Source organism: Mytilus edulis, chromosome 13, assembly GCF_963676685.1.
Source record: "Mytilus edulis chromosome 13, xbMytEdul2.2, whole genome shotgun sequence".
In the NCBI taxonomy this organism is placed as follows: Eukaryota; Metazoa; Mollusca; class Bivalvia; order Mytilida; family Mytilidae; genus Mytilus; species Mytilus edulis.
The window spans coordinates 39373729-39401320 of record NC_092356.1 but is presented as its reverse complement, the minus strand read 5'-3'; the positions used below and the strand labels follow the sequence as shown (position 1 = coordinate 39401320).

The window sequence follows — 27592 nt, the reverse complement described above, 5'->3', positions numbered from 1 at the left end:
TTTTTACCATTTTGAGACAAGTCTTCTCATCAGAATTGAGATATAATGAGAATCAAAATACTTAAACTTTTATTTTTGTGGAATAAGAATGCAGTTATTGATTTATTTTGATACAAATTATTAACTGTCATATGATTTGAGTACTTTTTGTACATCAAGATTGGCTGTTCTTCATAAAATATGCTTACTTTAAGGAAAAAGATACTAAATTTTTGTATGAGTTGCCTAAAATGCAAATATTTCTTCATTTTACTGAAAATTATTGACCGCCATTAAATTTTTGTACTTTTTATAGTTAAGAATAGTTTTTTTTTTCATAAAATTAAAAGAATATCAGAAAAATCATACTAAAATTTTGTTCGCATTGTATAAAATAACCAAAATTATTATCCTTTTTATCAACAATTATACTATTTTATTTGAAATCAGTTATTTTTACCATCTTGAGACAAGTCTTCTAATCAGAATTGAGATATAATGAGAATTAAAATACTTAAACTTTTATTTTTGTGGAATAAGAATGCAGTTATTGATTTATTTTGATACAAATTATTAACCGTCATATGATTTGAGTACTTTTTGTACATCAAGATTGGCTGTTCTTCATAAAATATGCTTACTTTAAGGAAAAAGATACTAAATTTTTGTACGCGTTGCCTAAAATGCAAATATTTCTTCATTTTACTGAAAATTATTGACTGCCATTAAATTTTTGTACTTTTTATAGTTTAGAATAGTTTTTTTTCATAAAATTAAAAGAATATCAGAAAAATCATACTAAAATTTTGTTCGCATTGTTTAAAATAACCAAAACTATTCTTCTTTTTATCAAAACTGATACTATTTTATTTGAAATCAGTTATTTTTACCATTTTGAGACAAGTCTTCTAATCAGAATTGAGATATAATGAGAATCAAAATACTTAAACTTTTATTTTTGTGGAATAAGAATGCAGTTATTGATTTATTTTGATACAAATTATTAACCGTCATTTGATTTCAGTACTTTTTATACATCAAGATTGGCTGTTCTTCATAAAATATGCTTACTTTAAGGAAAAAGATACTAAATTTTTGTACGCGTTGCCTAAAATGCAAATAATTCTTCATTTTACTGAAAATTATTGACCTACATTAAATTTTGTACTTTTTATAGTTTAGAATAGTTTTTTTTTCATAAAATTAAAAGAATATCAGAAAAATCATACTAAAATTTTGTTTGCATTGTATAAAATAACCAAAATTATTATTCTTTTTATCAAAAATTATACTATTTTATTTGAAATCAGTTATTTTTACCATCTTGAGACAAGTCTTTTAATCAGAATTGAGATATAATGAGAATCAAAATACTTAAACTTTTATTTTTGTGGAATAAGAATGCAGTTATTGATTTATTTTGATACAAATTATTAACTGTCATATGATTTGAGTACTTTTTGTACATCAAGATTGGCTGTTCTTCATAAAATATGCTTACTTTAAGGAAAAAGATACTAAATTTTTGTATGCGTTGCCTGAAATGCAAATATTTCTTCATTTTACTGAAAATTATTGACCGCCATTAAATTTTTGTACTTTTTATAGTTAAGAATAGTTTTTTTTTCATAAAATTAAAAGAATATCAGAAAAATCATACTAAAATTTTGTTTGCATTGTATAAAATAACCAAAATTATTATCCTTTTTATCAACAATTATACTATTTTATTTGAAATCAGTTATTTTTACCATCTTGAGACAAGTCTTCTAATCAGAATTGAGATATAATGAGAATTAAAATACTTAAACTTTTATTTTTGTGGAATAAGAATGCAGTTATTGATTTATTTTGATACAAATTATTAACCGTCATATGATTTGAGTACTTTTTGTACATCAAGATTAGCTGTTCTTCATAAAATATGCTTCCTTTAAGGAAAAAGATACTAAATTTTTGTACGCGTTGCCTAAAATGCAAATATTTCTTCATTTTACTGAAAGTTATTGACCGCCATTAAATTTTTGTACTTTTTATAGTTTAGAATAGTTTTTTTTCATAAAATTAAAAGAATATCAGAAAAATCATACTAAAATTTTGTTCGCATTGTTTAAAATAACCAAAACTATTCTTCTTTTTATCAAAACTGATACTATTTTATTTGAAATCAGTTATTTTTACCATTTTGAGACAAGTCTTCTAATCAGAATTGAGATATAATGAGAATCAAAATACTTAAACTTTTATTTTTGTGGAATAAGAATGCAGTTATTGATTTATTTTGATACAAATTATTAACCGTCATTTGATTTCAGTACTTTTTATACATCAAGATTGGCTGTTCTTCATAAAATATGCTTACTTTAAGGAAAAAGATACTAAATTTTTGTACGCGTTGCCTAAAATGCAAATAATTCTTCATTTTACTGAAAATTATTGACCGCCATTAAATTTTTGTACTTTTTATAGTTTAGAATAGTTTTTTTTTTATAAAATTAAAAGAATGTCAGAGAAATCATTCTAAAATTTTATTCGCATCTTTTAAAATAACCAAAACTATTCTTCTTTTTATTGAAAATGATACTATTTTATTTGAAATCAGTTATTTTACCATCTTGAGACAAGTCTTCTAATTAGATTTGAGATATAATGAGACTTAAAATGCTTAAACTTTTATTTTTGTGGAATAAGAATGCAGTTATTGCTTTATTATGATATAAATTATTAAGCGCAATATGATTTCATTACTTTTTGTTCATCCGGATTGGTTGTTCTTCATAAATTATGTTTACTTTAAGGAAAAAGATATTATTTGTTTGTACGCGTTGCCAAAATGCAAATATTTCTTCTCGTATTGGAAAATATTGTAATTTCAATTGCAATCAGTTGTTATAAATGATTTTCATATGTTTTTTGTAGAAAATGTGAATTATTCAAGAATAAATCTGGTTAAAATTATTTCTTTCTTTTTCAGGAATGTATTTATGTTTACCACCATTGGATTTTTGTACTTTTTATTGTTTAGGAGTAGTTATTTTAAAGGATTCGATTGTGACGAGAATATAGAAAGTCCATGATTATGATTATTTTTTTAAAGAATTTTATGTGGATAGGGATACAAAAATTTAAAATATTTTCAATAACTGATCCTTTCATTTTGTTTTTCCCGAGTATGTTTGGAAAATAGTAAAATTAATTTCGCGATGTAGACCCTCGCCGGGTTTGAAAATATATAACCTAAATAAAACGAAAAAGACCATTATTTAATGATGATATTTTAATTTAGGTTTTATCTGTACATTTCTTTTCATTTCAATTCATAAAACTTTGCTAAATAATTAATAAACAAAATGTATCATTGAACGTTCGATTTTCACGAGTCGCCATTTTAATAAGAATTAAACGAAACTAAGATTCCGTAATTTACATTAGTTCATCATGTGACGTATTAAAGTTCAATCCGTCATCAAGGTCGATCGGTACTATCCGTCCGATCAGTCCGATCAGTCAATTACTTTTACTATAAGTCTGACGGATTGCTGACGTGAGTTTGACGCGAACTTGACTGATCGGTGACTGATCGATGACCGCTGATTGATCGCTGAAATAGTAACGCCTAAGGTTGCAAGTACTGTATTAAGAAAGTGTGAAAAAATAGTTTTGAGGTGTATACAACTACAGATTTTAAACAAATTTTCTGAATTTACAGATGTTAAAGTTAAAATTTAGAAGAAAATCCTTTAAGTTTATATATTTGGTATTGTCAAAACATGACTCTAAAAGCTTGAAGACTGCAGTATTTTGCATTTAATTATTAAAAATATTTATGAGGGGGAGGGGGGCATGCCCCAGACACCCCTAGAAAGTTTGCACTGACGATGATATTACTGAAAAATTGGTGTATTCTGCCATAAGACTGAAGAAATGGGGAAAAACCTCTGTAGTTTATATCTCACAATATGGTTTCAATTTTCAAGGCGGTGATTGTGTGGGTAGATAATTTTGAAATGAAAGAGTAATCTGGCACCATGAGGAGAAATTAATTTTTTAAATTTTTTAAATTTTAAAACTTAAACATTGCTGAACAACATTTCAATAACAATATGGTATGAAAACAAGCTTAAGATGAGGTTACTACCAATATGTTTAAGACATGACAGAAAACAAATATTTATTATTTTATTGTAATTAGGTAAAGTGGTGACAGAGAACATAGGTGATGCTTTCCAGTATAACTATACCTTAGCTACAGCACTCAATCCAAATACATATGTAGTTACTATTGACATACAAGTTTGCTATCTTGCCGGAGAATTTTGTAAAACAACATCATTATTGAAAGCAGCAAATGTGAAATGTTCATCAACAACAAGAAGGAAAAAGAGAAGACGAAGATCTATCACAGAGTATGTGCTAAAATTGAAATACAGTTTAATGTTACCAATTTGTAGACTTTGCTACTGCAAACTTTGATTAACTTTGATTGGATAACTCATACCTGTCAACCTATAACAATGGAAATGCAGGTCATGACCTGCATTAAAGAATGAAACTTCAGGTCATAACGCGTACAATCTTTTTTGAATTGAATTTCAGTATTTAGGGGACATTTTTCTTATAATTTAAATCAAAGTTTCCGAAATATGTTCACATGTAAATTAAGAAATTATTGCAATGTTTTTATTATGCAAAAAAATGCGACAGGATTATAATTTCAATAATTTAAACTCTCATTTAAAAATTTTGTATGAAATAAACAGGTTTTATCTCAATATTTTTTAGTCTCAAATAACAAAATTACAATAATAATAGCAAGCAATAATTCCTGAATTTACGGTTTTTGAATCGAATTAGATTGTATGTTTTGTTCATCAATAAATTATATGATTTGATTTATATAGAGGTCTGATTTCATTCTCCTCTATCTTACAGCCTATTGCATTGAGTGTGTAGGTAAAGGTAATATCTTTTGTTAGCTTGCTTGCTGAACCATGAAGTCGTTATTATGTACGGTATACTACCCTCCTTTCGAAGTAGTCTAGTCCTACAGACAGAGATAGATTGGTTATCTGTCGGACTAGTCTACTCTTAGCTTAGGGTAGTATACTTAATTTAATAATGACTTCACAGTTTAGCTAGCAAGCAAAGTTAACCAAAGATATTACCTTTACCTACACACTCACTGCTATCGACTGCAAATAAATTATTTTATACTTCTGTATTTGTTTTTAGACCATCTGTAACCAATTTTAAAGACAGTATCAGAATGTTGATAGAACAACAAGTTTCATCAGAAGGCATAGAGAAATATCTTGAAGAAGTAAAGAACTTCGAGGTATGACTATGATAAATTACACTGTTTGAAAACCCTGCCTGTCTGATATAAAAATGAAGATGTGGTATAATTGCTTATGAATGAAACAACTCTCCCCCTGACACCAAATGACATAGAAGTTAATAATTGTAGGTCACTGCAAAACCCATTGTGCATAGTCAGCTATAAAAGACCCTGAAATGACAAATGTAAAACAATTCAAACGAGGAAACTAGTGGCCTGATTTATTTTAAAAAACACTAGCAAATAACAAATATGATCAAAAAATCAACAACCACTGAATAACAGGCTCCTTACCTGAGACAAGCACATACAGAATGTGGCATGAATAAAGATGCATGTTAGCTGCCACCCAACTTACCTCATAAATTTTAGTTGTAATTACTATTCAGAATAGACAAATAGTTATTATACACAGTGATTGTTACCAGAATATAAGCTCTTTCATTCATTTCTTTCAGCTGGGTCAAATACAACAGAATCTCATTGGAGCAGTTCTACCAGGGACAGACACAAAGACAAGTGTGAAGTCTGCAATGAAGGCTCTTGGATGGAACAATCCTGCTACAATAGCTATTGCTACTGACATAGATACAACTGTAACTGTAACTGGAGGTAAATTTCAAAACATATCAGCTATAAATATAGATTTATTATTTGTCCCTCTTTTTTTGAAGATAACCTTGAATATTGGAATGCCAAATCTTTATGTTCACTTAGACAAAACAGTTGTATTGTACATAGATTGCAAACTTTAAGTGAAATGGTATGAATATTGTTGCTGCTATGGCTATGTTTTTACAATTAGATTTTTTATGCCCCACCTACAAAAGGGGCATTATGTTTTCTGGTCTGTGCACCCGTTTGTGTGTTCATCTGTTCGTCCCGCTTCAGTTTACAGTTTTTGGTCAAGATAGTTTTTGATGAAGTTGAAGTCCAATCAACTTAGTACACATGTTCCTTATAATATGATCTTCCTAATTTTAATGCCAAATTAGAGTTTTTACCCCAATTTCACTTAATGAATATATATTATAAACTTCCTGTAGGTGAAATGATGACAAATATGTTGGATAGTACTACATCAGATATACCAGGAAGAACTAAACAGGCATATGTAGTTGGTCATGGTTTGACAAATGAAGGAGTCAAATTGCTTGGACAGAAGCTGGCTAATATGACGATTGGAGATATAGAAAATCTGCTAGATGTAAAGAATGTAGATCCAGTGGAAATTATAAAGCTTATGGATCAGCTTAGAGATTTGTTCAGAGCACTAGTAAGTTTTTTAGTTATTAATTTGATGAAATGTTATGCAAGATGGTTAAACTTATCAGTACTCTGGATTCTTCTTTTTTTCCAAAACTGTATCAGCAGTCTGAAGCATTAATTTTTACTCTGCCCCATTTATTGGCAATATGGTTTCTGGTCTGTTTGTCCGTCTGTTCGTCTGTCTGTCCCGCTTCAAGTTGAAGTTTTTGGTCAAGAGTTTTTGATGAAGCTGAAGTCCAGTCAACTTGAAAGTTAGTACACATGTTCCTTATGATATGAATTTTAATGCCAAATGAGAGATTTTATCCCATTTTCACGGTCCACTAAACATAGAAAATGGTAGTGTGGATGGGGTATCCGTGTACTATGGACAGATTCTTGTTAAATTATATTTGTATATTCTCATGTTATTTTCCATAATTATGTCAGTTATATTCCAGAGATGGAATTAATGATGATCAGTTGTTTAATCTTCTTTTCTTCATAAAACCTGGTTTAATTCACAGCTTCATCTTTGAAATTTATTAATTTGGAGATATATCATAAGACATATTACATTGTACCATCAGATGCTTTTATGTTGTTTCTTATTTTTTCACTAGTGATTTTTGAACTGATTTGATACTGAATTTTAGACAATGCATCTGTAAAAAAAGTATGTTATAAGTGTGTTGTATTTTGTGAATATATAAAGATTGAAGAATTTATTACTACAATAGTAGAGGGGCATTATATTTTTTCTGTGCGTTTGTTCGTCCGTCTGTCCCACTTCAGATTAATGATTTTGGGCGAGGTAGTTTTTGATTAAGTTTAAGTTCAATTAATTTGTTTCTTATGTAGTGATCTGTCTAATTTTAATGCCAAATCATAGTTTTGACCTGATTTTCACTGTCTACTGAACATAGAAAATGATAGTCAAGTGGGACATCAGTTTACTATGGACACATTCCTGTTGTTCGTACATGTTAATATTGTTAATTTTTTATTTCAGACATCAGAATTTTTGGCGAAAATACTTGGAGGAGGATCAGATGTTTTCAAATCAGAGGATCTTGTTATGTGGGGAGAAATTCCTCTTCCAAGAGTATCTAAGAAAATAAATTATCCTAAAGATGGCCCAAAAATAGTTCCTATTGGTGGATTTATTAGTCTTTCCTACAGTAAGTATTTTCATCATTAAATAATGTAATTAAGACACAGACCCAAACTTTTTTGAAATACTACCTTTATTCAGTTACTCATAAAAAAAATGTTTGGGACAAGAATTTGTTATGACTTGTATAATTGGTAACAAGGACACAAAATAAATTATTCTGCATTAAGATATTGTATCAGTTACTGAAAGCAAGCTGAAAATATTTAATGAGAAAGCAAGAAATCATGAGGTTCTACACTTTGTGCAAGTTAAAATTGAGATTTAGTATATTTCATTTGTCATATAGAAAGGAACCATACAAAGTATAACATAGCAGTATCAAAATTGTACTAAGTACCCAATTTTAATCCATTTTGCGTAAAAAGTAAACTAAATCTTGGAGACTTTGTATTTCTATTGGCTCATTTACGGAAGGTATATTGGTATACAGTTGTGGTCTGTCTGAATCAACATGTCAGACAGAACTAAAAAAAGGTTTTAATCAATTTGCACAAAACTTGGTGATTTTTTTTATGTCTATTGAAGAGAGCTCCCTTTCCATTTTCATAAATTTTGAATATAAGTTTTCAAGTTATGTGGTTTTATTCATTAAAAAAGGGAGGTTTTCCAGGTTTTGGACAATAACTCAAACAATGTTTTGAGCAGTTTTCATGAAACTTTTTAAATTTTATATCACTTCATACTAAAAACCTTTCATTGAAGCAATTTGTTGAAATATTTTACCAATTGTGGGAGAAGAATTGATGCTTCTTATTTTGGACTGTCAACATAATATCATTGGTTTGAAATGAAAGCAAGACTTTTCAGTGTGTGCACTTTTGTTTCTTTATCCATGAAAATTGGTACAACAAAAATAGGGTAATCCACAGTGTATGATATAATGTTGATTTGAAGTCAATTTCCTCTAAAAATCGAAACACTGTTCAACCTATTGTGCCTTCATAATTACTGCAGTAGTTCCCATCTGTTGTTTTTTGCAGGAGTTGGTATTGGCCTATATTTTGGTATAAAATTTAGAGCAGGGCTCAATATTTTGGAAATGAAAGGAATTGCAGAAGTTGTGCCATATGCAGGAGTAACAGCTTATGCTGAAGTAGGACTTGGAATTGGTCCATTGTTTGGCAAACTGAGAGTGGAGGGACAGATAATGGATATGAAGTTTCCCACCAGAGCAGAAGTGACATTCTCTAAGTTTCCACTGGATGTTGGGTAATAATTCTCTTCATTACAAATATCTGTCTTCAGAAACTGTAAATTCTTATTCATATTTCGCCTTCGGTCTCAAGTAATGAATTAGCTTTACTTCTCTATGAGGGGTGAAGCTTACATATAATATCTCTGTTTAAAGAAACAAACTATAACCACCTATAGCTGGCCAGTGACCTTGACCCTAGTATATAAGCACCTGTTCCATAATAACTTGTCATTATTTTTCTAGAGGGTTTGAAGTGAACACTTCACATAAGTTCTTTTTAGTTAGTTTATTTTTATCTTAAATTTGGCAGAAAGTTATTAAAGTTACATTAACTTGTCTACGATGTACAACAAGTTCTAATGTTATTTTGTTATTTACAAATAATAATTCCTCAATTGTCTACGATGTATGACAATTGTTGATGGAAATGAATTAAAAAATTTCTTGTCTACGATGTATGACAAGTGTTCATGGAAATTAATTAAATATTTTATTGTCTACGATGTATGACAATTTTATATATTCATTAAGTTTTTGCCTAATAGCACATTTGTTACTTAATTCATACTCCTGTTAAACAGGTAGATATTTAAAAGTATTTCTATTCACCTGAAGGTCGTGAGTACTTTTCACAATTTACACGTGTTTTACCTGCACAGGTACACATTTTTGTATTACAATGGCTGAATTTGTTTATGCAAATGTATTGTTTTTGCAAGATGTTTAGAATGATGTTTACACTTACAAGGGTGATGGTTATGATTTTCATCACCTCTGGAATGTTTTAGAAATTAAAGATGATAAATTTAATAGGAATACAAGAGGTATTTTGAATAAATCCTCTTCTTAAACAGTTATAAAACCTAGTAGTTTTATAATAGATCATAATGGCATGGCAATTGGAAATAATTGACAAAGCAACAGAACCTGTAAAAAGTAAGTTTTAAAATCTAGTGTTACTTGTATAACTTCAAAATCTACTTGATTTGTGATTGTTTCTAACGAAAGTGCTGTTGAGATTTAGATAGGCATGTATATTGATACATTTACTATTTATTATTAATGTATTAAAGAACCTGTATGAATTATGAGGTTTGAGACAGTTTCACTGCCTTCAACTCTAGCAGAGTTTGTAGAGAAACCTGCTGCTATATTTGAATTTTTGCCATTAGAGGCTTACTTTAATGAAGATTTAGTTCTAAATTTTGATCTTATCTACTGAATTGATACGGTGTATGTACCTCCTTTTGGAGTATGTGCCATGGCTGATGATAGTCCAGCAGGAGTTGAATTTGATACGTCTTTTGATCCTGCATTAAGGTCTTTTGATCCTGCATTAAGGTTTTCAGAAGCCTTTAAGGCTTCTTTTAGTGAGATTAATGGTCCATTATCTCATCCTGTTTGTTGAACAGTTTAATCATGATTTTGATAAAATCAGGAATATATAAAGTTCATAGAGGAAATACTATCACACTGAGAACTGTGACAATCCTAGTGTGTCTAGGATAATTAAAAAATCGAAATGGCAATGCCTAGACAGGCCCACTCTGTGGTTTCAAAGATGCAGGAAACCCAGAGATACTTTATTAAGGGGTTGATCATCACCCCTATTGTTGAGTTGGCTATTTCTTGTTGTAAGAATGAGCCATTGGATCTTGATAATACAAGGATTTTATTGTAAAATTATATTTGTTTGTTTTACCATGGTTTTCTGGTTAAACCCATAGGAGATGCTCAGAAATATTTAGATGATAAAACTTATTTGTAATTCTGTTGTGATAGTTGCTTTATCACATTTCTAGTTATGATTGCAAAAAGCAAACTTAGTGTTTATACAAAGATTCTTAGCAAATTATAGATTCCTTGGAAGAGGTTCCAGGTCTAGCAATTAATTTACTACCAGCTGTTATGGGAAAGGCAATATCAGTTTTTTAACTGCAGAGGCTCTGTTGGTCAACAGGGCGACTATACTACATGTACATGTAGTAGGCAATTCCCTTCATTGAGAGGGAGAGGTTTCCAAAAAGGGAACAGAGAATCTCGAAGAGGTCACTTTTCTCAACCAGTTGCTATATATACAGTAGATAACTTAAATATTATGATTTGGAAAATGTTACTAATGATCTATTGATATTAGATTTATTAAGAAATGGTTATAAAATTATTTTTAATGATGTACCACAAGGTTTATCATTTTTGAATTAAATACATTTCACCTTTCATAAGGATGAATTAATTTCAGAAGTCCAAAAATTGATAGCTAAGAGAGCTATTTAAAAGGTTGATCGATCAATGGAAAATCAGTTTATTTCCTATATGTTCTTGGTTCCTAAGAAAGATTGGTCTTCAAGGCCTGTATCTATTTGAAAAATTAAAACAAACTTAGTTTGTGGCTTATCAGCATTTGGAGCAGGACCATTTATCTTTTGTTTAGATGTAATTCTTTAGGATAATTATCTATATATATATATATATATATATATAGATAGAGCTATCATCTATAGATCTCACAGATGCATATTTAAGTATCATTTATGATTATATCACAATTTCCTGATTTATGTGGAAAAGACATTGATATGATATTTATGTTTTTTGTTTTGGATTGGCTTCTGCATCAAGAGTTTTTACTAAGGTTTTAAAACCTGTCTATGTATTTATGAAATAATGTCACTTGAAGTATATACATGCTATAGTTTATACATTGATGATTCTTTTATTATGGATCAGAGTTTAGATGATTGTATTGTGAATACAGAAGAAGTGGTGCAAATGCTTGATAAGCTGTGCTTCAGAAAAATTTTGAGAAGTTGGTACTCATTCCTTGGAAGCACATTGTTTTCCTTTGTCTCATTATTGATACTGAGCTATTTAAGTTTTTTCTGACAGATGAGAAATGGTAAAATTATCTCCCTTGGGAAATTCTTTTTAAATAGAATTGTGTAACAGTATTATAGATGATTTACATCATTTATTGGTCTTGTGATGAATGCTTTTAATGCAGTATCTGTGGGAATGTTACATTGCAGAAACATGGCGAGAAATAATGTTGAAACACTGTATAGTTGTTACAGTGTTTATTATCATCAATAGGTGAAATTTTTTAACAATTTAAAATCAGAAATTAAAAATTTGATTTATAGACCCATCCAAATAAGTTTTTGGGTTGTACCAGATTCCTCTGACATAAGGATTTGGGATCCAAATTTGAAGAAAATGTTTCTGTTGGTAGACAGAGCTTCTTTAAGAGTATGCACTCATTTCATATAGATTTCATAGTATTGTTGGCTATAATATTCTTCTGGAGAAAAAGTTTTAGTCACAGAGAGTTATACAATCAGAAGATACAATTTCAGTAGCTTTTATTATGCAATAGGAGGTGTAACCTCTTTGTCACTTAACATGCTTACTACAAATATTTCATTATTTGGGCTTGGTGTTCAAGAAAGAACATTTTTATCACAGCTCTTTATATTCCTGGTTAGAAAATTTTTGATGCTTATCATATGTCTAAAAAATTTACAGATTCAAAAGGATGTCAATTGAAAGAAGATATATTTGTTTTGTTGTTATTACGTTTTCATTTTCAATCTGTAGATAATTACTTTGTTGTCTTTTGACCAACAAGCTCCTTTCAGAGATGTTTTTATTTTCATGATCAGAATTATGACCTTATATTTTCCCATCTTTTTCATTGTTGGGGATATTTATAAAGAAAATTATTAGTGATAAAGTTCAGAAGGCTCTTTTGATTATTCCTTGTTGGCCGGCTCAGAGTTGGTTTTCTTTGCTGAGACCAATTTTAATTTATTTGCCAGTTAAACTGTTAAGCATAAAAATTAGTAACAATGTTACATACTGAAGATAATGTCTTTCCGCCAGGAAGAGACTTAATTTAACTGTATATTGTAAAAAATTAAAGTGAACCAACACCTGAAGGGTTGATTGTGCAGTAGGGTAAAAACGTGTGTATTATACTCAGAAATCACTTTAATATAACCAGGAGATTTCAGAATCATTTGTAAAATATATTTACACTTCATCTTGGAGACCATGCATCTATAATCAAGCATTATCAATATTTTTTTTGAGAAATTTCATTATTTGGTGTGTTCAATTAGAGAACCAATTCCTTCTAAAAAGGATGTTATTGATTATTGAAAATTTTTGTAAAACACAAGCTTTTCATATTCAGCATGTTTAATGTGAATTTTTCTTGGTCTATGTTGAAACAGACTTTATCCTTTAAGAAATAGATTTTACTGAATTTGTTTGTTTACTACATGTATTTGTGGAAGGTTGCTTAAACCTGAATCTGCAATTGAAGAGTTAGATACTCTTTCACTTGGGAGATGAATTTAGCGCTATCTTTTTTAAGTTCTTAATATTCATTGGAGTATTTAACATTGAAGACTGTCTTTTATACTTGTGTCTTTATTTGCCTTGACTACATCTGCCTTGAAGAACTATCTTTATCAGCTGTAGATTTACATTCTATGTCTTTCATTCAGAGACATGGCACTTTATTTTTTCATATACATGAGTTTTTGAAAAATACTAGATCTGTTAGTTAGTTTACCTAATGAGGTGATCAAAGGTTTTGATAAACCAAAACTTTGTGTTGATTAAGACAATGATTTATCATGTTTTGTGTACAAAATAGGTGAGAGAATTCATCTAAGTCTTTTCGTAAAGTTTAGATAGTTAGAGAGAGTTCTAATTTTATCCGAGGTTTTAAGGTTAACTCATTTAGAGGAATCTCTTCATAAGTGCATTTAGCTTCAGGATGTTCTATTAAGGACATTATGGCAACAGTTTTGTCTGGACATATGGTAAAACTTTTTACAAGTTCTATAACAGGAAAGTAAATAATATCAGTACTAAAACACTTTTCTTCAGTTGTAGTTACTGGATGATCTTGTGATTTTTATCCTTTATTAAATGTTGGCATTTATATAAAAATTGTTTTTAGTTTGTGTCTACACTTTAAACAAGCTAATTCATTACTTGAGACCGAAGGCGAAATATGAATAAGAATGTTCCTTCATCCAAGCATATCTTGGATGTGCAGGATGAAGGTCATTCTTAGAATATGAGCCTGAGGCTCGAAAGTAATTAATTCCCACCCTAGGGATTATCAGTCAGACCCACCCTTTTCCACTGGGTTTTATATTTGGTCGACACAAACTTGCTTTAAATTATGACAAGTTATTATGGAACAGGTGCTTATATACTAGGGTCAAGGTCACTGGCCAGCTATAGGTGGTTATAGTTTGTTTCTTTAAACAGAGATATTATATGTAAGCTTCACCCCTCATAGAGAAGTAAAGCTAATTCATTACTTTCGAGCCTCAGGCTCATATTCTAAGAATGACCTTCATCCTGCACATCCAAGATATGCTTGGATGAAGGAACATTGTTTTTCACTATAGACATATAACAATCACTGATTGTTTTCTAAAGTCATGACTGAACATGCACTACATATGCAACATACAATACCATTGATTGCACACAACTGCAAAACATACACAGTTTATGATTTGAAGAAAAATGATTAGAATATTTGTCAGAAGCAGTTTTTTTTAAAAAAAAATTTTTTTTTTTTTTTAGAATTACTATGAACTTGGAGCTGACACCCTTAAAAATAAGAGTACTGGCATTAGTCACTATAGAGATAAAATTTTGGAAATTATCAAAAACCATAGTTTTGTACAAAACGACTCTCTGGTCTTATTCAACTCCAACCATAAGAGCAAAGATCATTGACAAAAGGAAGGATGAAAAAGATCAAACGGCACCAGCGATTGAAGAATTTATTGACAAACCTGGCAGTGGAAGGGTAATTAATATACTTGTTATATGAAACCTAGATATTGGGGTTTTTTTTCAGCTTTTTATGCCCCATTTATGGGCATTATGTTTTCTGGTCTGTGCGTCCGTTCGTCCGTCCGTCCGTCTGTTCGTTCGTTCGTCCGTTCGTCCGTCTGTCCCGCTTCAGGTTAAAGTTTTTGGTCGAGGTAGTTTTTGATGAAGTTGAAGTCTAATCAACTTGAAACTTAGTATATATGTTCTGTATGATATGATCTTTCTAATTTTAATTCCAAATTAGAGATTTAACCCCATGTTCACGGTCCACTGAACATAGAAAATGATAGTGCGGATGGGGCATCTGTGTACTGGGGACACATTCTTGTTTTCTATTGTATCAACAAAGATTATATTTAACCCATTTGAGGGAGTATTTTTGTCCCACTTTTTTTTTAAGAGGGAGAAGAAGGGGTTCTGATCTGGAATTCTCCAGCTTAAAAAAATGAAATTTAAATCCCAACATCCTGAAATTAAAAAAAAAAAATCCCGGATCCCGAAAGGATCAATCCCAAAATCCTGAGCTTAAAAACACTCAACCCAGGAGTCCCAATAAAGGTCCTACAACCCCCCCATTTTTCTTTGGTAGCAGTGATCAAAATGACATCATATCTATATTACTATAAGTCAGAGACTTGGCCGTGATGAGTCGTAAGGAGTGGGCCTTTTCAAATGTGACTCCTTCCCCTGTTTGAAATAAATTTGATTTTTTTTTCAATTCTTTAAATGAATTTAATATTTTTCTTTATATCTTGAAAATTAGAACTTTTGGCTATAAATCAAGTCCCGAAAAGTCAATTTAAAATCTAAGGCAACTATTCTTTCAATCTTATTCTTTGGAACTTTATTAGTTACTCTTTTTATGAAATAATAATCTAGGACACATACAAAACAGTTGTGCTGACAATAGTGAAAGATATTTCAGATGTCAAGATCTCCTGGTCTTTACCTTATATTTTGTTAACTTTATGCATTCAAAAGAGAGTAGAAGCTTTCTCAGCGCTGTGTTATGAAAAAAAAATTGGTATAGAGACATAAACGCATAGCGATAACAGTAAAACAGGCATTAGCAACCTGATGGTAAATTGTATCTAACCAAAAGAGTTAATATATAAAGATTTCATTAGTATTGGTTTTAGATGCTGCTTTGCTAAGAAGGCTCTCAATTTGGAGAAAGCAGAGCCTCTTTAAAAAACTTTTGCTATGTAAATTTAATTTAATTTCAGAAAAAGAGATCATCAGCAAAGTGTCTGGTTAGACAGATTCCATATGAAGATTACACTGAGCCCAAATTTGAAGTGTCTATCCATGCTGGTGATGACAGAAGTGGTGTTAATCTATATCTGGATATAGGTACTATTCCTGGGGGAACAGATGTGTTAAACAAGAAAGAGCTGGCAGGTCCAGCTACAATATTGTCAGAGGTTAGTTGGGTTTTAATAGTTATAAGTGTACACTCCTTCATTTGGTTTGGCAGTCTGTCCATCCATGGTCATGTTATGTATTGAAATGTTCATTCTTGTTTTAAGTTCAATGGTATTTTATCTGACTGGTTCCCAGTTAATACTGGTATGAAACAAGGGTGTATAATTTCAGATCATTTGACAGTTTCATTCTTGTTGAAGAAATTTTTGCAGGAGTTGTTTGCCTTGAACATAGCTATGAAAATAAGTAGATGTGGTATGATTGCCAATATCCACCAAAATTCAAATGAAGAGGAGGTAATCTAAAACAGGCAACTGTATGGCCTTACAGCAGATTCCATTGAGTGTGTAGCAAAAGGTAATATCTTTGGTTAGCTTGCTTTTTAGCTGAACCGTGAAGTCATTGTTAGGTTAGGTAAACTACCCTACTTTAAGAATAGACTAGTTCGACAGAAAACCAATCGATCTGTCTGTTTGACTATGCTACTTCTTCAAATTTAGAATTTTCACAGTTACTGATAGCTAGTTCAAAGCCCAATTTCAACCAGTAGAAAAATCTTGTTTCCACAGACTGAAATATTGGTTTATTTTGTATTAGGTTTTAAAAGCAACTGGTGTGCCATTGTACCTTACTGTAACTGCCGAGAATGACTCAGGTCAAAAGTCCAAAGCTTCATGTTACCTATCAACATATGATATAACTCTACCTGGTGGAAGACTTGATGAAGATTACAAAACCACAAGTAATCCATCAGTTATTAAAGCTTCAATAACAGTTTATGAAGATTCAGAGCTTGTAGAAACAAAAGTGGCATTAGGTTATGGGAAGGACATATGGGGTGATCAGGTTGTTCCTTGGAATGATGTCAGACTAGACCAAGGCAACATCAACCATGTTACAGCAGGTTTGTGTGGGTTCTATTTTGATTTCTTCACATTCACACAATTATATGGGAATTTTATTTATTAGTGGATAAAACCAGAGTGACAAACTTTTAAGCAGGCAATGCTGGAAAACTGAATACAGGGTTTATCTGGCTTTGATCATATTATGACCCCTTTATTTATGGATTGTTGATAATATTAGGTTTTGTGATACATAAAGTAAAATTTTGATCTTAAAGTCTACCAACATAAAATTAAATCATAATAGTTAAAGCAAGCAAGACATTTCAACATGTGCACTCTTACTGATAAATGTAATTTTCTTTTAAATTAGAGTCTGATCCTTTGAATAGACAAGTGATGGAGATGTTCACCAGTCAGCGTAGAGGAAAGTTAGTTGGACCAAAAGTTGGTGAAGATTCTTTTCAACATTCACCTGGAGATTGTGCTAGAGCCTGTGCTGATTTACCTCCAACCAAATGTATGAGTTTTAACTACAACTCAGGAAATGGAATGTGTGAACTTGTTGAAGCAATTGAAGGACATCATTTTAAACTATCTCATTCAGGATACTTTTACCACTATGAAAGACTTGGTGTGGGAAAAACAAAGCAGTTTAATTTTGATCAAATTCAAATAGAACATCATAAATTAGTGTATGTCAATTTCCGTATTATTAATGACCTGGGATATTTGTCATTTATTAACACTCAAGGTGTCCTTGTTGATTTGACTCCACCTACTACAGGTATGTATTCTTTATTTGTTGCTGAGTTGCTCATTTATTGTATCTTTATCACAGATACATCTTAGTGTAACTAATTTATGAACATAGAAATACTAGCAAAAGTAAATGTACTCCCTTTTATGCCCTTAATTGCCACTAGAAGATTTTGAAAATTTGTGAAAAATAACGGTTATAATAAAGACTCTTTTTTTTAGGCACCATAAGACATAAGGTTGATTTTAGAATATGAGTACTATGAGGATTTATATTAGTACAGATCTAGTTTTCATTTGGTTACGCTCCGCTGATTTTGCCAAAATAGTGGTTTTGCAGGGGCGGATCCAGCCATTTTAAAGAGGGGGGGTTCCCAATTAACCCAGAGTAAAGGGGGGGTTCCAACTATATGCTCCCATTCAAATGCATTGATCGTCCCAAAAAAAAGGGGGGTTCCAACCACCGGAACTCACCCCCACCCCCCCCCCCCCCCCCCCCCCCCTGGATCTGCCAATGTTTTGGACTTTATTGGAAAGGAGTAGGTCCGGTAAGGGCCGATTTTGGCCTCAAATTTCAGTTTAATCTGACGAAAGATTTTGACCACTTTTTAAACACTTAAGTGTCTATTTCATATGATTCTATTAATTTATGTGAAAGATTTTAACTTTATTAGTCATTAAAAACGATCCGATTAAAGCTCAAATATGAAAAATCTACCAAATATGCGAAAAAATGTCACTTTTCAGATGGTTTTTGTCAAAAACGAAAGTGGCCGCATCCGTGTTCATCCTCAATCTTTATATATGTTATGTATTATCATTAAATACAACTTCCATTTCAATATTTTGGATGAACACGAATGCGGCCACTTTCGTTTTACACGGAAACCGTCTAAAATTTAAGTAAAATGCTGGAATTGTTAAGATTTCAGTAATTTAGCATGACTTAATGGTGCTAGTACCCAATATATGTGCATTGTATTGTCAAAAACAGCCCATATTTATGTAGCAGCACCATTCTACTATCCAATAAATAACTAAAAGTTTACATTTTAATAATTTTGTAAAACTGCTATATTTTGGGGCCAAAAAGGGGTCTTACTGGACCTACTCCTTTGTGAAAATAACAGTTATACAGACGGTCATTCTCAAATTTCAAAGCCTGAAAATGTTCATAGGGATTTTTTGAAAGCTGTCCATTTGTTTCGTTCTGACACATTTAGTTTTGTAATTTAGTTTGATTTTATTCCTGAAATGTATAAAAGAAACACATTTACTTGAATTAAAATGAATTAAAATTAAGGTTCCTCATTTAATCATAAACTTGGCTGATTTGTATACTTCATAGATTGCTCTAGGGATAAGAAATATATCAATAGTACAAGATTTCTATAAAATTTCTGTGCTCTGCTTAAGTATTAAAGAGGTGTATACTGTAATCCTTCTCAGCTATCGGATGTATTAATGTAAATTGAAAGGTTATTTTATGTATAGGAGAAATTAAAAATGCCAGCCAAGACTACCTTGAGCATGTTGCCTGTTTGTCACTTATCCCAGAAGAACACCGACCAGATTGGGTTATTCATTGTAGAGGGATGAATCCTAATGTTAAAAATCACAGGTTTGTTATTCAACTTACATTTAGTCGAGTCTTTTCTTATTCTGATATCTATCTTAGTATACATAGTAGCTTCTAAACTAAGGTCTACTTCCTTCAAATATGTATCTACTTACAAGTAATCTATTCATTTCAGATTAATTTAGGCAAAGACATTTAATTCTTTTAAATTCTTTTTTTTTTATGACTGATCCACCAGCACATTTTCCAAAAAAGAACAAGTTTCATGGTTTCCATTGCATGTGACTGTACAAAATGGATAAATACAAATATCAGTTAAGACGCAATTACTTTCAAATAGCGTTTTATTTTATACATAAACCAAATTGATTACACATTGACTGTTAAGAGTTTGTTATGAAAATTAACCAATAGCAGGAGATAAAGCTTTTAACAAAATTGGTAAATTAAGAGTGCATTTGTTTCTAACTCAAAATTTTGTCATCAATGACTATCGTTTAGTAAATGATATGCTGCTAGATACAAATACATCGTTTAATAAACTTTATCGACCCTGTGTAGTGAGACAGAAATAGATTACACTCACGCACTATAAACAAACAGGTAAAAGTGCGGGAAATGAATAACCAGGACTTTGCGAAAACAACACATGCTTGTAATTAAGTAAACGACAGATGCAGAAACAAATTTATCGTTTACACTTCTCAACAATAAACGATCAACTACTACGCGACTATTTTGCACGTATATCGTTTATGTGAAAGATGTCAACGTTGACCAAAAGATTTTTTCAGATTGATAGTTGATGGCAAAGGATCAAAGGCAGTTTTTAATGGTAATGAGCCAATGACAGATCTTCAATACACAAGAATTAACACATACATAACAGGTAAGACAATAAATAACAATAAAAGAAGTTAAGATACCTGTCAATTTACCCTTATCCTGCGGATGTGACTCAAGATTTTAACAACTCTGAGGGGTCATCTGTGATACCCGCCGGGTTGTTAAATAACCCGGGAATTCCGAAAATGACCTCTTTACATCCAGATTCTTGAGCCTTCAGACTGATTTCATAAATGATTTTCCTTTGACATACTGGCAAATTCGTAATTCTTCCTGGACAAGAAATTCAACTAGCTGTGTAAACTCAAATCAAGTGACCCATTTCAGTACATGGCTTCACTTGACAGATTTGGTATCTAACACACTGTTAATTTACCAATTACCTTAACTTTAGGTCATAAATAATATGTGTATTTATTTCATCTATGGTTTATGTATTTGACAGCTAATTGGGATGGATTCAATGATAGAGAAAGTGGACTGTTAGGTTATACCATATATGTTGGAATGGCAGTTTGTGAGGACTTGATACATCCACATCATGATCCACACAAACATTTCGTTGAGAAATCTCAGTGGACCCACAATGCTATGATTTATCCAATTCCTGCTCCATATGAAACACTGCCAGGTAAATATGTTCAGTAATTTGGCATTGGCCATAGTTTAGTTTTTACAACTTTCATTGTTAATTATAAGAAAACTTTAAATAGACTACAACTTTCTCAGTCAAAGTTCATCTTAGATGATTTAGGTTTTCCTTTCCTTGCATCTTTGTTATAAAATTCATCATGTATTGATATAACTTTGGTTTTGAGTAATTGTGACAACAATATAAATGTATATTATTAATTCGTATATTTTAACAAATTGATTCGTTTAGGGATAGTCACATGTTAAACTATATTTTCGAAGGTAGAGAGAAAACGTCGGATAACAAAATGCATATTGACCGGCAAAAAGCATATTGCACGGTTATTTTTAAAATATCTAAAAACCAATATACTTTGTGACGTCATGTAATGAATTCCAGGATATTGTTTAACGTTTTGAAACAAATGATATCTGTGATCGATTATTTGACGAAAAAAAATCTTAAAATACATAAGATGTCCAAAAAAAAAGTAAATGAAATAACAACTAATATGTTGTTATTGTCAAGGAGACAATGTAATATCTATAAAGTTCCAACAAACCTAAATGACGATTTTGATACAAACATGGTGGGAAATTAACAATATAACAAATATAGCCTTTGTATGAGGTCAATACAGGATATATCGACCCAAAGAAGTATATCGACCTCGGACTTCGTCCTCAGTCAATATACTTCTTTCAGGTCAATATAACCTTGTTACTGTAATAATCAACCTCATACAAAGGCTATATTTATCATTTTTAGATAATTAACACACAATTTCTTTTCAAGAAAAAGATGCATTTTGAAAAACTAATTACTAATTTTATTTTTTGTTTTATAGATGACAAGTATTATGTAACAGTTAGAGCTCTAAATGAGGTAGAATACGGAGGTCCACTAGCCACAACAGTGTGTCATTCGGCACCACTGGGAGTGGACAATTCACCTCCACATGTCTGGGAAATATATGATATTAGATATGATGAAAACACATATAACCTCACAGCTAAACATAACTCCAGGTACTTTTTATGATACTTTTGTATAATTCTTATATGATTTGCATATCTATAAATACTTGAATTGGATTGGTCAATTCGAATTTTTCTCTTGGTTTACATTTCGATAAACCATGTTTCCGAAACTACTTTCGTAATCTGCTATTCATGCAAATTGAGATTAAAAAACAAATGCATAACAGTTCTTTCTATTCTAAGGGCTATTCCAGAAAAAAATGTATGGGGGTGTTGGAAGGCAGTTTTTGTCAGCACCCGCCACCCAGACAATTGTATTTGAGAAATATAGTGCATTATAGTGTGAAAAGTTGCTCTGATACCCATCACACATGTATTATTAATATAATGTGCCTTCCAACCCCCCCATACATTTTTTTCTGGAATAGCCCTAATGCATATATTACACACAAAAATAAAATAAATGCATTAAAGCTTCGAAAATGTATAAAAATGAAATTTAAATAAAATTCTGCAAAATTTCATGAATGATTTGGCGAATTTATGTCATTGCTAAATATGACATCATACGAAAGAAAACTTTCAAGGGAAAGATTATTTCGTTGTGTGTAAGCTTCAAATTCGGAAAATATCTAATTTAAATGAAGTTTTGGAGGTAGGTGCTATTTTATTTTAGATTCCGTTGCTTTTTTCGAACATTTATGGATTTTAGAAAGTCAATATGGCAGCCAACTCCTTAGTTACAACCAGTCAGTTGTTCATGTGATGGTGATTGTAGTAGCCTTTACACAAAAAAATGTTAATAAAAAATCGCAAATATTTGGCCTAAGAATTATAGGGATTAAACACATTTTTTTCTAGACCTCTAGAAAAAATGTGTTTATGGTGACTTGAGTAACAACGGTATCACTCAGATTACAATTCTACCTTGACAGGTTAGTTTGTATTTAGCCTATTAAATATTTATTTAGCCTTGAGAATTGAAAGGTCAGTTTATCCCATTCATACAATAGAAGTTGATAAATTTGGCTTCATGCCATTTACCTTGTCCAAAATTGAGGTCACTTTATTGTTATTGTGATATTGGTAAAGTACAAAAGAACCCTATATTCTGGACTGGGTTGCACAAACGTCTATTAGAGTTAATAGTCTATTAAAAGTACACTTAAATTTAATAGTCTATTACTTGCGTTGCACAAAATTTAATTAACGTTAATAGTATATTAACTCACTATTAAATTTAATTGAACGAAGTAGCGCTATTAAGTCCTTAATTGTACATTTAAAATGGACGCCATGCAAGTGCTTTGATTACTTGTACCTCAAAATCAGCCGAAAAATACCGTGACAGGCTTCTCAACTCGATGACTTGACGGACTGAGAGCCTCACACAGCCGCTGATCGATATCCCACATTGTATGATTTCGTCACAAAAAGAATTGTTTTTGTTATTATTAAAATAATAATAGAAAGAAAAGATAAAAATTGATAAGTTTTTGAAGCATAAATGAAGATATAATTGGGTTTTTTTTTATGATTAACCATTTTCATTATGAATCTAGACTATTTAGACTATTAAGGGAAACAATGGTTTTATTTTCAATACGACAAGTGTCATTAAACTGAAGAAAAAAACTTTTGCCCACATCCTTCGAAGTATGCTTTGTTCAAACTGAAATATATTTCTTAGTATAAAATCCATTCTCCAAAATTAACATTAACAATTTTTAGAAGGCATGCATGGACGAAAGCATTGGACCTTTGAAAACCTTTTATAACAGGGGTGAAGAATGTGCAATCTCCGTTGACGCTTTGATAAAGAGTGCTTTCTTTCACGTCCGCATTTCTATTAAGTATGGCATGCTGAGTTAACATTTTAATGATTACTACAGATTTGAGAAATGAATAACAGAACAGTGCACAATAACGTACAATAACATACATTGTTATTCGTAGGAGATAAGAGAAACTACGTGATAATTTTGATCTTTTTTTTTTATTATTTAAGATGGCATGGTGTATATTGTCCATAAACAAACTAAACTAATGTTCTTCTCAAAATAATTCTACAATGCGCGGATACACTGGACTGCATCGAACGATAACAATATTGGGTCAATGGAAGGCGTCCCAGAAAAAAATTTAAAATAGCCTTGCCAGACGTCATAATTATTTGGACTAGGTCAATATTATATTATTGTCAATGATTTAACTAGTCTTTGCTATGTAATAACAAATATGGCAGTTTTAAATTACAGCCCTAGTTTTTCTTCGTAAAATTCTACATCCAGCAGATCGATATTGGTGTCAACATTGAAAATTAATACACATTTTCCCTGAAATACGATGTATAAACGAAGAATGTGTAAATGTAATCTCCATTGATGTGTTGATAAAGAGTGCTTACTTTCATGTCCGCATTTCTATCAAGTATGGCATGCCAAGTTAACATTTTAATGATTACTACAGATAAGAAACACAAATAACAGAACAGTGCACAATACCGTACATTGTTATTCGTAGGACATAAAGAGAAACTACGTGATAATTTTCATATATTACACAGTGAATTAATTTAGTGGTTTTTTTTTAATAAAGATGGCATAGTGTAAATTGTCCATAATAACCAATAATACATATCTAACATTTTTTTTTGCAGCTGAAAACTGTAATATAGATGAAACAAAACTAGCTAACACTTTTGTACATCTTGGGTATAAACTTCAAACAAATATCTGATATTGACATGGGATAGGGTTCATAATAACATAAACAATTATTGGACTTTTGGGGATCGCCCAGATATTCCGACACCCCACTGGTCCAACACCCCAATAGGCCGACAAAGGTTAATAACTGCTGTAATAGAAAATATACTTCATGAGGATGATGATGTGGATTTTCAGAATAGAAAATAATGAGGGGGGGGGGGAGGTTAAAGAATAGAGAAAAATTGGGTCCTAAAATAATGGGCAAAAAGTATAAAGAATAGAGAAAATGGCAAACATTTTAAAGAATACAGCCGGATATGAAAGACCCCCTCCTCTCCAATCCAGACACCCCTTGGTAGAATAATTGTTGACATGGTATTTGAACTATTCGTTCTAATATCACAGAAACAGATTTTAGCATGCCATCTATCGGATATAACTATCGAAGAAATACCATGACCATATATGCATATAAAGAAACTGAAAACTTTGCAAGTTTTGGTACATAAGAAAGTGGGAACACATTCTACTAAAAAAAAAAGAAATGTCATCAGCAGTGCAGTCTCTCTTCATAAAGAAAAATGTTCACGTGATCAGGGAACGACCATTTAACTTCAAGGGGGTTGTGTTTTTTTCCTAAAAAAAATATTCTGATCCCCAATTTGATGGAAAAAAAATATTTCTGGTCAAGCAGATGAAAAAAAATATTTTGAATGCAGATTCCCCCATACCTTATATAGAGTTAAACAACACATGCAAACATGCGACACGAAAATTACTCTAGCAATCAACACCACCTCTTTTGACACTCACAACGGACGGTGCAAGTTTTCACTATTCCGATTTACGAGCCTTTTTTGCAAAGTTCTATTTGGTTTACCACTGTCTTTATAGTTCAACGTACCGCGTATTAACTTTAAATAATTCACCCTTCAATTAAGTAGTGTAAACACTACACGAAAAGGCAGATTTACAACAATTTGGGCAATCATGTAAATGTTTGACAAATGTAACTACTTTTCTGCCAGATATATTTGCGGACCTACTAATGTATATGTAAATGCATTATTCCTTTGGCATTGTTTAGGACGTTTCAAAGATATGCTAAAGATAATTATTTTATTTCCATATATTTATTCATATTCTAAAGATATGTAAAGATAGGCCTTAGATTTGCATGCACTTTCCAGGATAGGAGATGTATGCAAAGTTTAAAATTTACATATTTGTTTTACAGAGGTGTGGGTAGTTTTGAGAGACCGTGGTTTATAAAACATTTACAACCAATGTAAATGCTGTCAAATGTTTATGTTATATTTGCAAACGTTTTTCGATATCGTTCATGCATGTAAAGAAATGTTTTTTATTTACTAATACTTTCCAGTATTAGAGTTATTTTGATAAATATCGATATTTGCAACATATCTTTACAGACGTATGCAAAGTTTTGAGAGACCGCGGTTTATAAAACATTTACAACCAATGTAAATGCTGACAACTGTTTGTGTTATATTTGAAAACGTTTGTCGATATCGTTTATGTATGTACAGGAGTGCATTTCATTTACTTATACTTTCCATTATCATAAATATTTTGATAAACATCGATATTTGCAACATATCTTTACAGACGTATGCAAAGTTTTGAGAGACCGCGGTTTATAAAACATTTACAGCCAAAGTAAATGCTGTCAAATGTTTGTGTTATATTTGCAAACATTTGTCGATATAGTTTATGTATGTAAAGACATGTATTTTATTTACTAATACTTTCCACAATTGTAGTTATTTTGATAAATATTAATATTTGCAACATATCTTATAGACAAAGTTTTGAAAGACCGCGGTTTATAAAACATTTACAACCAAAGTAAATGCTGACAAATATTTGCTTATTTTTGCAAACATTTGTCGGATGTATTTATGTACGTAAAGAAATGCATTTTATTTACTTCATAGCTAGTATATGAAACATTAATACTGTGAAGTTGTCTTCACACAGGTATAGCTTTGCGAGACTGCAGTTTATATATCGCATGCACAACAAACGTAAATGAGGGTCGTGATTAGAGCTAAAAGAAGAAAACAAAAAATAATTTACTCCCAAAAAAATAAATAAAAAGGGTCTAATATATACAGAATAGAAAATAATCATGACAATGGGCATAAAATATAAAAGAAATAGAGGAATATGATCTAAATTATCATAGAATACAGATATGAAAGACCCCATTCAGACCCTAGTAAATGCTGTAAGATGTGTCAATTATTTCACATTTACGGAAAAAATAAATCCATATATTGTATAGTACGTTTTGCAGCAAAGTTCACGTATTGATTGTTTCAGAGAGTCACACCGAGCGAATATTTGAATTGAAGTAGATATTGTTCTTCCCGATTCAAAACAGAACTGCTTGAAGATATAATTAATGATATTAAAAAATGGAAAGGTGCTTTTTATATGTCGGACCGATGATATTTTTTTTCTATTTGAATAGATAAGGAAATATCCACAGCTTTACTCCAGAACCATGGACATTTTTTTTAAGATCTTGCTTGCATAACAAAACACGGCTTTAAAATGTTCATAACTTTCCTTACAGCAGATTTTACAATTCGATATGCTTGAGTCATAACGGAAACTTTAACTAAGACGATGAATTGTAACAGTAAGCTGATATTTTTTTTACATCTTATAGCCACATAATAAATGGGTAGATGGATTGATTTGTGTAAACGTCCAGTTGCAAATACTACATGAATTATTTGTGATCTTTTTTCATTTTGAACAAGAGAATACAAAATAATTATTTCAATATAACTTCAGCCAAGGCGTGGGTTTTGCATGATCCTATGATTTGAAAATACACGAGTATGCACATACATGTTATTTTATCAGAATGTTGTCAGAATGTTTATGTTTACAATTGAAAATGTCTAATAATACAATGAAGAAAGAGATGATGATGATGATGGGAGTTTTTAACAACCTCGACTGGCTATACTGCG

General features: G+C 31.0%; 2 protein-coding genes across 2 annotated transcripts in view; both read left to right on the top strand.

Moving 5' to 3' along the window:
- Positions 1 to 27592, top strand: part of LOC139501253 (uncharacterized) — a 599145-nt gene that overhangs the window by 229494 nt on the left and 342059 nt on the right. The gene's annotated exons all lie outside the window — the stretch shown is intronic.
- The window catches only part of LOC139500299 (uncharacterized), a 221066-nt gene that overhangs the window by 115531 nt on the left and 77943 nt on the right, over positions 1 to 27592 (top strand). Inside the window, exons 101-114 of the mRNA XM_071289042.1 lie at positions 4172 to 4385; positions 5212 to 5314; positions 5776 to 5929; positions 6364 to 6593; positions 7578 to 7746; positions 8723 to 8951; positions 14551 to 14779; positions 16032 to 16229; positions 16828 to 17134; positions 17449 to 17862; positions 19329 to 19455; positions 20208 to 20302; positions 20705 to 20890; positions 21741 to 21921. Coding sequence (XP_071145143.1) covers positions 4172 to 4385; positions 5212 to 5314; positions 5776 to 5929; positions 6364 to 6593; positions 7578 to 7746; positions 8723 to 8951; positions 14551 to 14779; positions 16032 to 16229; positions 16828 to 17134; positions 17449 to 17862; positions 19329 to 19455; positions 20208 to 20302; positions 20705 to 20890; positions 21741 to 21921 — 2836 coding nt within the window. The remainder of the gene's footprint in view (positions 1 to 4171; positions 4386 to 5211; positions 5315 to 5775; positions 5930 to 6363; positions 6594 to 7577; positions 7747 to 8722; positions 8952 to 14550; positions 14780 to 16031; positions 16230 to 16827; positions 17135 to 17448; positions 17863 to 19328; positions 19456 to 20207; positions 20303 to 20704; positions 20891 to 21740; positions 21922 to 27592) is intronic.